This window comes from Leucopleurus acutus (assembly GCF_964270905.1).
Source record: "Leucopleurus acutus genome assembly, chromosome: 5".
Taxonomy (NCBI): Eukaryota; Metazoa; Chordata; class Mammalia; order Artiodactyla; family Delphinidae; genus Leucopleurus; species Leucopleurus acutus.
In genome coordinates this window covers 76,986-89,104 of record NC_139147.1, presented here as the reverse complement: position 1 = coordinate 89,104, position 12,119 = coordinate 76,986, and the positions used below count along the sequence as shown (strand labels likewise).

At 45.4% G+C, this 12,119-nt stretch overlaps 1 protein-coding gene across 1 annotated transcript in view; it reads left to right on the top strand.

Annotated features, from left to right (window-relative positions):
* The first annotated feature begins 3,330 nt into the window (after positions 1-3,330).
* PRMT2 (protein arginine methyltransferase 2) overlaps positions 3,331-12,119 on the top strand; it is a 39,022-nt gene continuing 30,233 nt past the window's right edge. Inside the window, exons 1-4 of the mRNA XM_082839155.1 lie at positions 3,331-3,421; positions 4,650-4,746; positions 10,752-10,859; positions 11,525-11,707. Of these exons, the coding sequence (XP_082695281.1) occupies positions 4,708-4,746; positions 10,752-10,859; positions 11,525-11,707 (330 nt within the window). The 5' untranslated portion in view covers positions 3,331-3,421; positions 4,650-4,707. The remainder of the gene's footprint in view (positions 3,422-4,649; positions 4,747-10,751; positions 10,860-11,524; positions 11,708-12,119) is intronic.

The window sequence follows — 12,119 nt, the reverse complement described above, 5'->3', positions numbered from 1 at the left end:
GAAAAACTGCAGAGTACTGTGGCCATTTGGGGGCCAAAATGAAAGAGAAACCTCATCTAAAATGGAGTCAGGATGCCCTGAATGGGGAGATCGCCCCGCCCCGTACCTTCCCTCCCAGCTCGGTTCACATTCCTGGGCCGGAGGAAGCCAACTTTACACCCAGCAGGAGAAGGAGGGTTTTCTTCCTGCCCAGCAGTAGCCCAGCCAATTAGAAGCCGTCACCCTGAAGCCTCCCTTCCCTCCAGTGGACTTGCCTGCAAAGAAGCCCCTCCCAATTCCCCCTTTTCTCTGCGAAATGGCCTTCCTCTCCTGTGTTCTCTAGACTTGCCTACAGTTTGCCATAGCCTGCATGTCCTGAATTGCGATTCCTCTGCTATTCCCGAATAAATCCATTTTGCTGGTAAAATAACTGGCTGTTTTATTTTTCAGGACAGCATTTGCATCTCCCACACTTAACATTCTAGCCACAAAGTATTTACATTCCTTAAACATAAAGCGTTTGCTCACCCTGTACCCAGACCCCCCCTCCCCGCCCCCGCCGCCCACCAAATCTTATCCCACTGTGGCATCAGGCTTGAAGCTCAGCATCTCATGATTTCAGTCAGGTCTAGTAGCCACTGGGCCTCCTGAGCAGCACCTCTTCTTGTTGCAGAGACTTGTGAGCTAGGAAGACAAGTCGTCTGAATTTCCTGCACACACCCCCAGCACATGCTGGTGAGACAGGAGGGTAGACATGAGAGACACTCCCACTCACGCAGTGTGGAGCACAAGGCACGTGTCCTTGCCCGCTCGCTGCGGCCCCGAAATCAGCAGCGCCAAGTTCCTAGGGTCCCCGGCCCGGGAGTAAGTGTGTTTGGATTAGAGCCTGTTCTGCTCCTTACAGGAGGCTCCCCAGTCCAAGTCCCCCGCTGCTCCCTGGGAGGGCACACAGCCTCCCATCCTTCCTTTTCTGACTCCTCAGCCTAGAAGGTCGGGGTCCCCGGCAGCCTGGTTTCATTTTGAATCATCTCAGTCCCTTTTAGTTCAAGCTGGTCGTGATTTCACCGACGTGAAAGTAAATCTCGTGAGCGGTGTTCATTGTGGGAATACACCACAGTTTGTGTATCCATTCTCCTGTTCAATAACATTTAGAATTGTACCAACTTTTTTGTTATAAACATTCTTGGGCAAGGCACTTGCATTTCTTTTGGAGAATGCCTTGGAGTTCTTTTTCTGGGCTGTAGGGTAGATCAGTGTGACCCCCCAGTATTCATATGTTGAAGTTCCAACCCCAGTGTGATTGCACTTGGAGGTGGCCTTTAGGGGGCCGTTTAGGTTAAATGAAGATAGAAGGGCGTGGCCCTAATTCAATAGGGCTGGTGTCCTTATGAGAAGAGGGGGAAACACAGAGCCTGTCTCTCTGAGCTCTGTGGGGACAGAACGCGAAGGCGGCCGTCCACAAGCCAGGGGAGCGCACTCATGGGAACCGGATTTGCTGGTACCTTGATCATGGACGTCCAGACTGAGACAAAGTAAATGTCTGATGTTTAAGTCGCCCAGTCTGTGGTATTTTATTGTGGCAGCCAGAGCCAACTTATATAATATGTATAACTTTACAAGAAAAGGCCAAACATTTTCCCGTAGTGCCTCTTGTATTTTATACTCCCACAGCAATGTATGATAATTATGTTTGCTCCACAGCCGTCCCAACATTTGGGTGTCAGTCTTTTGAATTTTAGCCAGTCTGTGTAAAAGTATCTCATTGGAGTTTTGATTTTCATTTTCCCAACAACTAACAGTATTGAGGAACTTTTTTCATGTACTTATTGACTGTTTGTATATCTTCTTTCATGAAGTGTTTGTTAAGTCATTTGCCCATTTCTATTTATTTGTTTATTAATTTAGTTTTTCGGTTTTAGGAGTCATATATTTCATATAGGAACCTTTTGATAGGTAGATGTTTTGCAAATACTTTCTCCCAGTCTATGGTTTGCCTATTCTTTAAAAAAATGTTTTTCGGTTTTTTTTTTTTTTTTTTTTTTGCGGTACGCGGGCCTCACACTGTTGTGGCCTCTCCCGCTGTGGAGCACAGGCTTCGGACGCGCAGGCTCAGCTGCCATGGCTCACGGGCCCAGCCGTTCCCCGGCACGTGGGATCTTCCCGGACCGGGGCACGAACCCGTGTCCCCTGCATCGGCAGGCGGACTCTTAACCACTGCGCCACCAGGGAAGCCCCTGGAGTATTCTTTGTAAGAAGATTTTTAATTATGAAATTCATTCCTTTCGAAAATCTAGAACTATGTAGATTTCCTAAATATTCTCGTTTAGTTTTGGTAAGTTGTTCTTCAAGGAATTTGTCTAATTTATCTAATTTGTTAAAATTTTTGGACAAAGTTTCATAAAATTACGAAATTTACAAAATCTACAGCATCTGTACTGAATTCCTTTTTCATTTCGTATATTGGTAATTTGTGTTCCTGCTCTTTTTTTTATTATGGTAAGATACACATAAAACTTATCTTAACCATTTATAAGTGTACAGTTCAGTGATATTAAATAGCTCACATTGCTGTGCAACGATCGCCAGCATTCATCCCCGTTAATTCTCATCATCCTGTGAAACTGAAACCCTACACCCATTCACATCGTCTCCCTATTTTCCGCTCTCCCAGGCCCTGGCACCCGCCACCCTACTTCCTCTAGGATTTTGACCACCTTCTCCTACCTTTCCGGCTCCAGCCACCACCTGCCCCACCCCCATTAGACCACCACATAGCAGTGGCCAATAACGTTATTGTTTTTCTTTAAATCCCAAACTTCCTCTCGGAAGTTTATAAATAAAAAATCACTCTGCTTCCATTTGTCAACTGGAAAGAACGACACAAGGTTCACACTTCACAGTGTGATTGGGAAGGTTAACTGAATTATTACAAGAAAAGCACAAGAAGGCGGGTCCTGCTCGGGAAATCAGCCGCTTCTGTCATTCATAGCGGGTTTCTGACCCCCAGACCAGGATGGCTCCCGCTCCCCGTGGCCTGCGCCGCCACCCCGCCCCCTCCCCGGGCTGCCCCCAGCGCCCGGGGACGCGAGCCCGAGCCCGCACGCTTGGAGCGCAGCGCCCGGGCTCGAGCAACGGCCGAAGGCGGGATCCGCGAGGCGCGCCTGCGCTGGGTGGTCGGTCCAGGACCGAGTCTTCGCCGGGATGCCCCCGAGCGCACTGCGCCTGCGCAGTCCAGGGCGTTGGCTCCCCTCTCCGGACAGCGGGGCGTGTACGGCGGCGCATGCGCGCGAAGCCGGTTCCAGGGCGGGGCTTTCTACTCGGGCAGCCTGCGTACATTGCGCCTGCGCGGGCTGAGGGCGGCGGCTCGGGTTCTTGGTGGGTGCTGGCTGCCCCTCCGTGTCGGAGGTGTGGACGCCAACCTCAGCGGAGAAGCGCGGCTGAGGTAGGTTTCCCGTGGGCAGCTCGGGCGGCTGGACCGCGCGTAGGGCAGGACGTGCCAGGTGAGGGGTCCTCGCCCGAAGTGTGCGTCAGCGGGCGGTCCGAGGCCGCCGCCCCCTATCGAGATTTCTCCGCGCCTTCCCGCCTCTGTGCTGACCTCGAGCTTGGGGCCCCGCCCCCGCCAGGGCCACGCCCTCCTTCCGAGCACGCCTACGGCGCCACACCCATCGCCCCGCAGCCCCGCGATCTCCCCAACCACGCCCACAGTGCCCCGCCCTTCCCCTAGCCCGCCCCAGTGCCACGCCCACATCCCGTCGGCCTTTGGCTTCCGGGCCAATCTCCCACCCTCTCAGAGAGCAGGTTACATTCCCTTCCCTCACTACCCATTCTGCTCACGCGTCACGCCCTGCCCCTCCCTTCATCCTCTCTTCCCGTTTTTCTCTCCCCACCCCGTTGGCCACCTGCCCTTCAGGATCCTTGGCCCTCTCCCCCAACCCTGCCCCGCCCCTCAACCGAGCTCCGCCCCATCCAGGCCCCGCCCCATTATCCCGCCCCGCCCACCCTGGCCCCATCCGTCAACCCGGCCCCGCCCTCCCACCGGCCCAGCCCCATTCTGGCCCCTATGCAGTGTTTCCAGCGAAAATGCAATGCATGTGTATTAGTATTTATAATTACAAACGTCACCCAAAGAAGTATTGGGTCTTGATTGATAAAGTGAAGCCCTCATTTTAAACAAAGAATTGCTGTATAATTGAAAAAAACACACATCCATCTCAGAGCGTAGTATGGGTTACACTGTCACTGGAAAAATAAGATTGAGAATGAGAAGAAAAGACTCTGGGAGATGCAGACCTTGGTTCCTGTTAGTGGAAACACTTTAAAGCCCCAGATAGGAAATCCTAATTGGAGTTAAAGTAGTCAGGGCCCCAAGGAAGGAATTGACATCAATTTATTGTTTTAATTCAACCCAGTGATCTAACAGAAACTAACAGTCTTTGGCCAATGAACAGTTAACACCTTGCAGGCTAGTGATGAAAATATACACTGTTTGGAGTTCATAAATTTTAAATGCTTTCAATTGATTTTGTAAGAATTGTGTTTATAAATTTCATTTCTGTTCATTTACATTTATTTCCATTTGGTAGAGGACCTTTTTCGTGGACTTTAGAAGTTATGTGGACTTAATTATTATGCAACATAACAAGCATTTTCTCATTCTCTTTTTAAAATAGAAATGGAGGGGAAAATGAAACATTAAAGCAGCAGCTATGTGCAGATCCCAAAGGAATTATGGCAACACCAGGTGACTGCCCCAGAAGTGAGTTGCAGGTAATTTCGGTTCTGCTGTGTGAGAACTTGTATTTAAAGACCAGGACCATCACAGAGAGTGGAGCTCAGCCCAGCGTGATGGCATTTTCCTTGGACCTTAGAGGGTGGCCACTAACCAGGGGATGCTTAAATAAAGGAAATGCACAGTGTGTAAAGGTCACACATGACATTCTGAAATGGGCACTGTAAACACTTCCCAGGAATCTAGGGTTCCATTTTTGGCACTTGAGCTGGTGAAGAAAGCACATTTTTTTTTTAGTTGTTTAAAAACATCCCAGACATAATATGTTAGAGACAGGTTGGACATTAGAAAAGATTTATATATTCATACTGTTTATCTGCCTGGGACACACATATAATTTCATTCAAGTTAACAGTAAAAAAAAAAAGTCACCTTAAATTTAAAGGAATGTCAATTATGTAAAATTAAGAACCAGAATACTCTAATAAATAATGTTTTTTAAAAAACATTTTCATGTCTGTGATGTCAATTTTAACATTTTTTTTCTCTTTACATTCTAATTATTGTTCTAAATTCATTTGGGTTTTTTTTTTTTTTTTTTGCGGTACGCGGGCCTCTCACTGCTGTGGCCTCTTCCGTTGCGGAGCACAGGCTCCGGACGCGCAGGCTCAGTGGCCATGGCTCACGGGCCCAGCCGCTCCGCGGCATGTGGGATCTTCCCGGACCGGGGCACGAACCCGTGTCCCCTGCATCGGCAGGCGGACTCTCAGCCACTGCGCCACCAGGGAAGCCCATTTGGGTTTTTATATATAGAAATTTTATTTATAGTTGGATCATTTCATTAATCTGTTTCTTAAAATTATGAAAATATGATTCTTAAAATATGATTAAAATTAATCATAAAAGTTTTAATTTCATGGATCTCTTAATTTTCTTTTGAGAAATTTAAAAACTACTGGAACATTTACAGAATAACATTGCAGACATCAAGTATCAATACATATTACACAGAAGTGGAAACTTGCTAACATTTTGTTATATTTACTTCAGAATATAAGTATATATATGAATAAAAAAACATAAATAAAGTTTGTTCCCCAACCCCAGTCCCATTCTTCTTCCTCTGTCTCAAGTGCAAACACTACTGTGAATTATGAATTGATATTTGTGCTTCTGCACCATATTTTATACTTTTATACCTTAAGTAGGCATCTTTGAGCAGCATATGATATTGTTTTTGTGTGCTTTTTAGAATTTACCTAAGTGGTGTCATAGTCTGTGTGTGCTCTGCAGCCTGCCTTTTCCACCTACGTTACTTTTGAGGGATTTGTCTTTAATGTATGGGTACAGCTGGTTTAGTCCTGAAGGATGGTCCCTGTAGTGTGTTCCTTATATGAAATGTATCACATTCACAGGCAGGTATGTAGGTCTATTCAGTCTTACTGTTGTACGTTAGGTATATACCACATTTTATCTCTTTCCCTTTTGTTGGACACTTACATTGCTTCCAGTTTTTCTCTATTTCAAACAGTGCTGCAGTGAACATCCTTCAGTGTGTCTCTTTGTGCACATGTGCTCCAGGGTATTTACCCAATAATGGCATTGTAGGATGGAAGGGATTGCATATTTTCAGTTTTACTAGATAATGAGCAATTGTTCTCCCAGGTGGTTTACCAGTTCACAGGTCTGCCAGGAGCCCAAAGTGCTTGCTAACACTTGAGAACATCAGGCTTTTTAATTTTGGTCAGTCTGTGGGTTAGAAATGGTATCTTGTGATTTTAGTTTTCCTGGTTATTTATGAGTCATGGTAGTATTTCAATAATATTTGTGTTCATCCTGGTAATAACATTCTTCATCACAGAAGAGATGCCTGATAGTCACAGTTTGCGTTTTATCTTTTTAGGATTTTATCAATTTTATGTTTCAAAGAAACCTTTGTTAATTTTCTCTTTGTCCATCTGTGTTCTATTTCATTGATTTCTGCTTTTATATCCTTTATTCTATTCTATTCGGGTTTAATTTTCTCTTTTCATAGCATCCTGAGATGGAAGCTTGGATCACTGATTTTAAACCTTTCTTTTCATATATATATTTGTGTGTGTGTGTGTGTGTGTGTGTATATATATATATATATATATATATATATATCTTTAAAGCTGTAACTTTTCCTCTATTCACTGCTTTAGCTGCACCTCACACATTTAAATGCATTGTATTTTCATTATTGTTCACTTAAAATACTTTCTAATATATCACAATGGAAATTAGAAATTTTCTGGGCTATTCAGAAGTGTGTTGCTTAATTTCCAAACGTGGGAAATTTTATATTTTTGTTATTTAATTTTGGTTTGATTATGTTTGGTCAGAAAATATAACATTTCAATCTTTGGAAATTTATTCAGGCCTGCTTTATGGTTTCATCGTAAGGGTTATTTGGTGGATGTTCCATGTGCACTTGCAGAGACTAAGTTGTTCTGCAGTTGTTGGGTGTAGTGTTCAATGTCTTCACTGTCAAATGGGTTATTAGTACTGCTCAAATCTATATCCTGTTTGATGTTTTGTCCATTTGTTCTATCAATTACTGAGAGATGAGTTTCAAAAATCTCCACAGTGACTGTGGATTTGTCTGTTTTTTTTGTTATTTCCTTTTGGATCTATCTCTTTTTGCTTCATATATTTTGAATCTCTGTTATTTGGTGCATATGTTTAGGTTAGTTTTTGTTTTCTAGATTAGTTGACCCTTTTATTTTTATGAAGTCTCTTTTTACCTATTAATACTTCTTGCCTTGCATCTACTTTGTCTTAGTGTTTGCGTGGCACACAGACACATATATACCTGTATTTTCAGCCAAACTAACCCCATATATTTAAAGTGTTCCTTTTGTAAAGAGCTTATAGTTATGTCTTTTATTTTCCTGTCGGATAATATTTGCCGTTTCATTGGAGTATTCAGTCCATTAACATGTAACATAAGTCTAACATGAGCCTAACATCTTGCTGTTTGTTTTCTGTTTGTCACAATTCTTCCTTTTTACCTGTCTCCATTCTTGCCTTCGTTTAGATTAATAAAACATTCTCTGTAATTCCATGTTATCTCCTCTGTTGACTTTTTAGCTGTACCTTTTTGGGCTGGCCAGAAAGTTTGCTTGCGTTTTTCTGAAGATGTTATGGAAAAACCTGAACAAGCTTCTTGGCCACCCCAATATTATTCTGATGGTTACCCGAGAAATTACGATATGCATCCTTAACCTATTCTAGTCTTTTTTTTTTTTGACCACTTCACAAGAATCCTCTAAATTAGTTCCATTTACCAGCCGCTATTTTTGTGCTGTTGTTGTAACATATTTTACTTCTATATGTGCTATAAACCCACAATAAATTATTATTGTTTCTCTATACTATCAAAAGTCTTTTTTATAAAGTATAAGTAATAGTGTTTCCCCACATGTTTACCTTTTCTGGAGTCTTTACACCTATTCCTCTGGCAAAAATTAAAGACGGTTACTCCATGCACTGCGGCTGAAGTGTGAAGTGCCACATCCTGTATGGAAAGAATCTGACAAATGTTTGAGTGAAAACTATGTTTATGTTTCAGCCCTGTCACTCTATCTCATAGAGATAAAATGTCATCATGTCAGGATAAATGTGCACAGACGTTGTGGCGGTAGAAGACGACATCCAGAGCAAGTCCATCAGTCGAAGATGACTGAAGGCTCAGGCAGAATCCCCGCTGCGGAATGTTATGTAGCCATATGTTATGTATGTACGTGTGTACGTATGTAACATATATACGTATGTTATGTAGAGTTCTGCAGGTGGGGAGTTTGCCACAAGTTATTGTGTGAGTGAAAAAGAAAAAATTTTTTAAACTGTCTGGTATCTTTTACAAAAAGCCATGTCAGGGCTTCCCTGGTGGCACAGTGGTTGAGAGTCCGCCTGCCGATGCAGGGGACATGGGTTTGTGCCCCGGTCCGGGAAGATCCCACGTGCCGCGGAGCGGCTGGGCCCGTGAGCCATGGCCGCTGGACCTGGGTGTCCGGAGCCTGTGCTCCGCAACGGGAGAGGCCACAACAGTGAGAGGCCCGTGTACCGCAAAAAAAAAAAAGCGATGTCAAAAGAAAAAATAAGTTGTGTGCGCGCACGTGTGACACGAGCACAGGAGGTGTGGGGACCCTCCTCCCTCTCCATGTACACCAGGCAACCATGAGGGTCGGGGGTGTGGGGGGCCGGTGACAGACAGCGCGGGTGGAGCCGCACAGGACGAGGGTGAGCAGAAACGAATCGCGTTACTGTGATAGGAAAATGTGCAAAGGATACAAACAGGTGATTATTAAAATAAAAAAGACGACCAGTGTATAGGTAAAATCATGTTTGATCACTAATAATCAAAGGAAGGTAAATGGAGGTAACCAAGAGGTAATTTCTTGCCTTCAGACTGGCAGAGGCTGCAGTGATGAACATCCTCTATTGATCAGGCGCGGGGAACTCACGAGGCTATGTCCTCGCGTGCAGGAGCTCGAGCGGCCGCCCCATGGAAGGCATCGGGTGGTGGTGTCAAAGCCGTAAAAGACCTTGACCCTCAGTGTCATATTCAGGAATTTGTCCTAAGAAAACTATCAGGGACAGACCGATTCATATTAAAGTTCACCTTAACATACTTTATACTAGTCAAAACTGAAAACAGTTTAAATGTTTATAGGAGATTTGATAAATAAATTACAATAATTCATGGAATGGAATACTATGAGATACTGAAAATGTGCTTAGAAGTGTATTTAATGATGGTGAAAAATGTTCAGAATTTAATAAGTGCAAAATATGTCATGAGGCAGAATTTTATGATCCCGGTAAACACCATATAAGGAGGTATTGCGTGTGCACGTGAAGAAAGCCTGAAGCGCTGTAATGGTTGCATGTTACCGTCATTGATCTCTGACCAATGAGCAAAGCTCACACTTAGTTTTAATTTTCCTCTTTGTGCTCTTGTTCTTCCACACATTTTCTAAAATGAACATGAATGATGGTTACGTTTAGGAAAATCTGTTTAAACGTATGTCCGGGCAGGGTTGCTGCAGTGAACTGGATCGCGAGCTGGGGCCCTGCCGCCTCTGGGGTGGCCTCCAGGGAGACCCGTTTGGACACAAAGGGAGGCGGGCCGCGTGCAGCGGAGACCCGAGACCCAGGGCGCGCTCTCCAGTCCTGAGCAGCAGTGCGCCCCGAGGGCTGCGCCCTGCCCCCTGTCGGCCCTCAGCACGGCCGCCCAGCTCTGCCCTCGGGTCTGACACCCAGACAGGGCTGCTTTCTCCTGGGCCGGTCACCACCTTCAGAGCGTTGCTGCTGATGGGGTCAGTCACTAAGTGGTCACTCACGGTGCCTCCTGTTCTTTCTCTGACGTTCACTTAAGGATGCGAGTCATTTTGTACTAGAGACTAAAGTCAAGGTGGAGGAAGGGTGAGATCCTTTCATTCTGCTGGTGGAGACGACCCCAAGTGTTTGTAGGATGAAAACGTGGTCACGTGAATCTTGATTTGAAACCATCCTAATAACTTGGAGCCAAGAGAGACAGAGACAGAGACAGAGAGGCAGAGGTGGAGAGAGACAGAAACAGAGATGGAAACAGAGATGGAGAGGGACAGAGATGGAGATGGAGACGGAGACAGAGAGAGAGGCAGAGACAGACAGAGACAGAGACGGAGAGGGACAGAGGCGGAGAAAGAGGCAGAAACAGAGGCAGAGACAGAGATACAGAGAGGCCGAGACAGACAGAGACAGAGACGGAGACAGAGATGGAGAGGGACAGAGACAGAGACGGAGATGGAGATGGAGACAGAGAGTCAGAGACAGCAGAGACAGACAGACAGAGAGGGACAGAGACAAACAGACGGAGACAGAGACAGATGGAGAGGACAGAGGTGGAGAGAGAGACAGAAACAGAGATGGAGACAGATGGGGAGGCAGAGACAGGTGGAGAGACAGGCAGAGAGAAGGGAGGAGAGGAAGGGCAGCCCCACAGTCACCTCCCTTTCTCCCTTGCTTTGAACAGGAGGGAGAGGACCCCGCCGTGCAGGGCGAGGAGGGGAACCTCCAGGGTACTGTGCACCCCGAGGAGTTCGTGGCCATCGCAGACTATTCTGCCACCGATGAGACGCAGGTAGCCATGTGGGTTATGCTTTGTGGATTCAGCATGTTCAGGGACAGGATTAGATGTAAAATTTGCAGAAGTCATAGCAGATTTAAATAAAGAAGTATTCAGATACTTCACTGCCACAGGAGACCTGTGGGTGACCCTCCCAGCCTAACAAATTCGGGTCCCAAGCCTGATGTGAAGGATTCCCGGGTGAGGAACGGGGGGTGGAGGTACCTGCTTCAGTTTCTGCTTTGAAACCCTTACTTAGAACCTATTCCAATTAATGAAAAATTGGGTGTAAATAAAAATATCTACTTGAATGTAGCATTGTTTACTTTGTAATAGGAATTTCTTAGCATAAGCCTCCAGTAAGCGGATCAGCTACCACCTAGCTGAGTTACGGTGAAGAGGCTGTTAGAAATTTTGTTCTAAGAAATTTACACTGTTTGAAAATGTTTAATCTTTTTTTTTTTAAAAAATATCAATTAAGGTGTGCTTTTGTTTCGTGTGGATATTCCACAAAAATCTTAAAATCCTGGTATCATTTTCGTATCTTGTCAGTTGATGCATTTACCCATTGACTCCTTTTCGAAATTGCTGTGATTTGGGCCCCAGTGATGGGGGATTTATCACGGAAATATGAACTGCAGGTTTTTCTTTAATTTTCATTTCTCTGTATGTTTTTATAGCTCAGCTTTTCGAGAGGAGAAAAAATTCTCATCCTGAGACAAACCACCGCCGACTGGTGGTGGGGTGAGCGTGCCGGCTGCTGCGGGTACATCCCTGCGAACCACCTGGGGAAGCACCTGGAGGACTGGGGCCCCGAGGACTCGTGGCAGGACGAGGAGTACTTCGGCAGCTACGGGACCCTGGTACTGCCTCCCTTGCCCGCCCAGCCAGCTGGCGCTAGCTTCTCGCTAGTTTTAGGTTCTAAGTTTAAAAATAATTTCTGGGCTTCTACGCATCATTCAGAGCAGGGCCCACAGATGTTTTCTTCACCTTAGCTGCACAGCCCTGCCATCCACATGCTGAGGCAGCTGTACAAAATTTCAAGTGAGCAGGGCTGCGTTCCAATAAAACTTTATCCATAGACACTGAAATTTGACTTCCATATGATTTTCATGTGTCATATTCTTCTTTTGATTTTTAAAAACCGTTTACAAATGTAAAAGCCATTCTTAGCTTGTAGGCCATATAAAAGCAGGTGGAGGAGGGCTGGACTGGCCCACGGACTGTAATGTGCAGACCACTGGTTTAGAGATATTGTTTGAGCAGTGGAGTTAT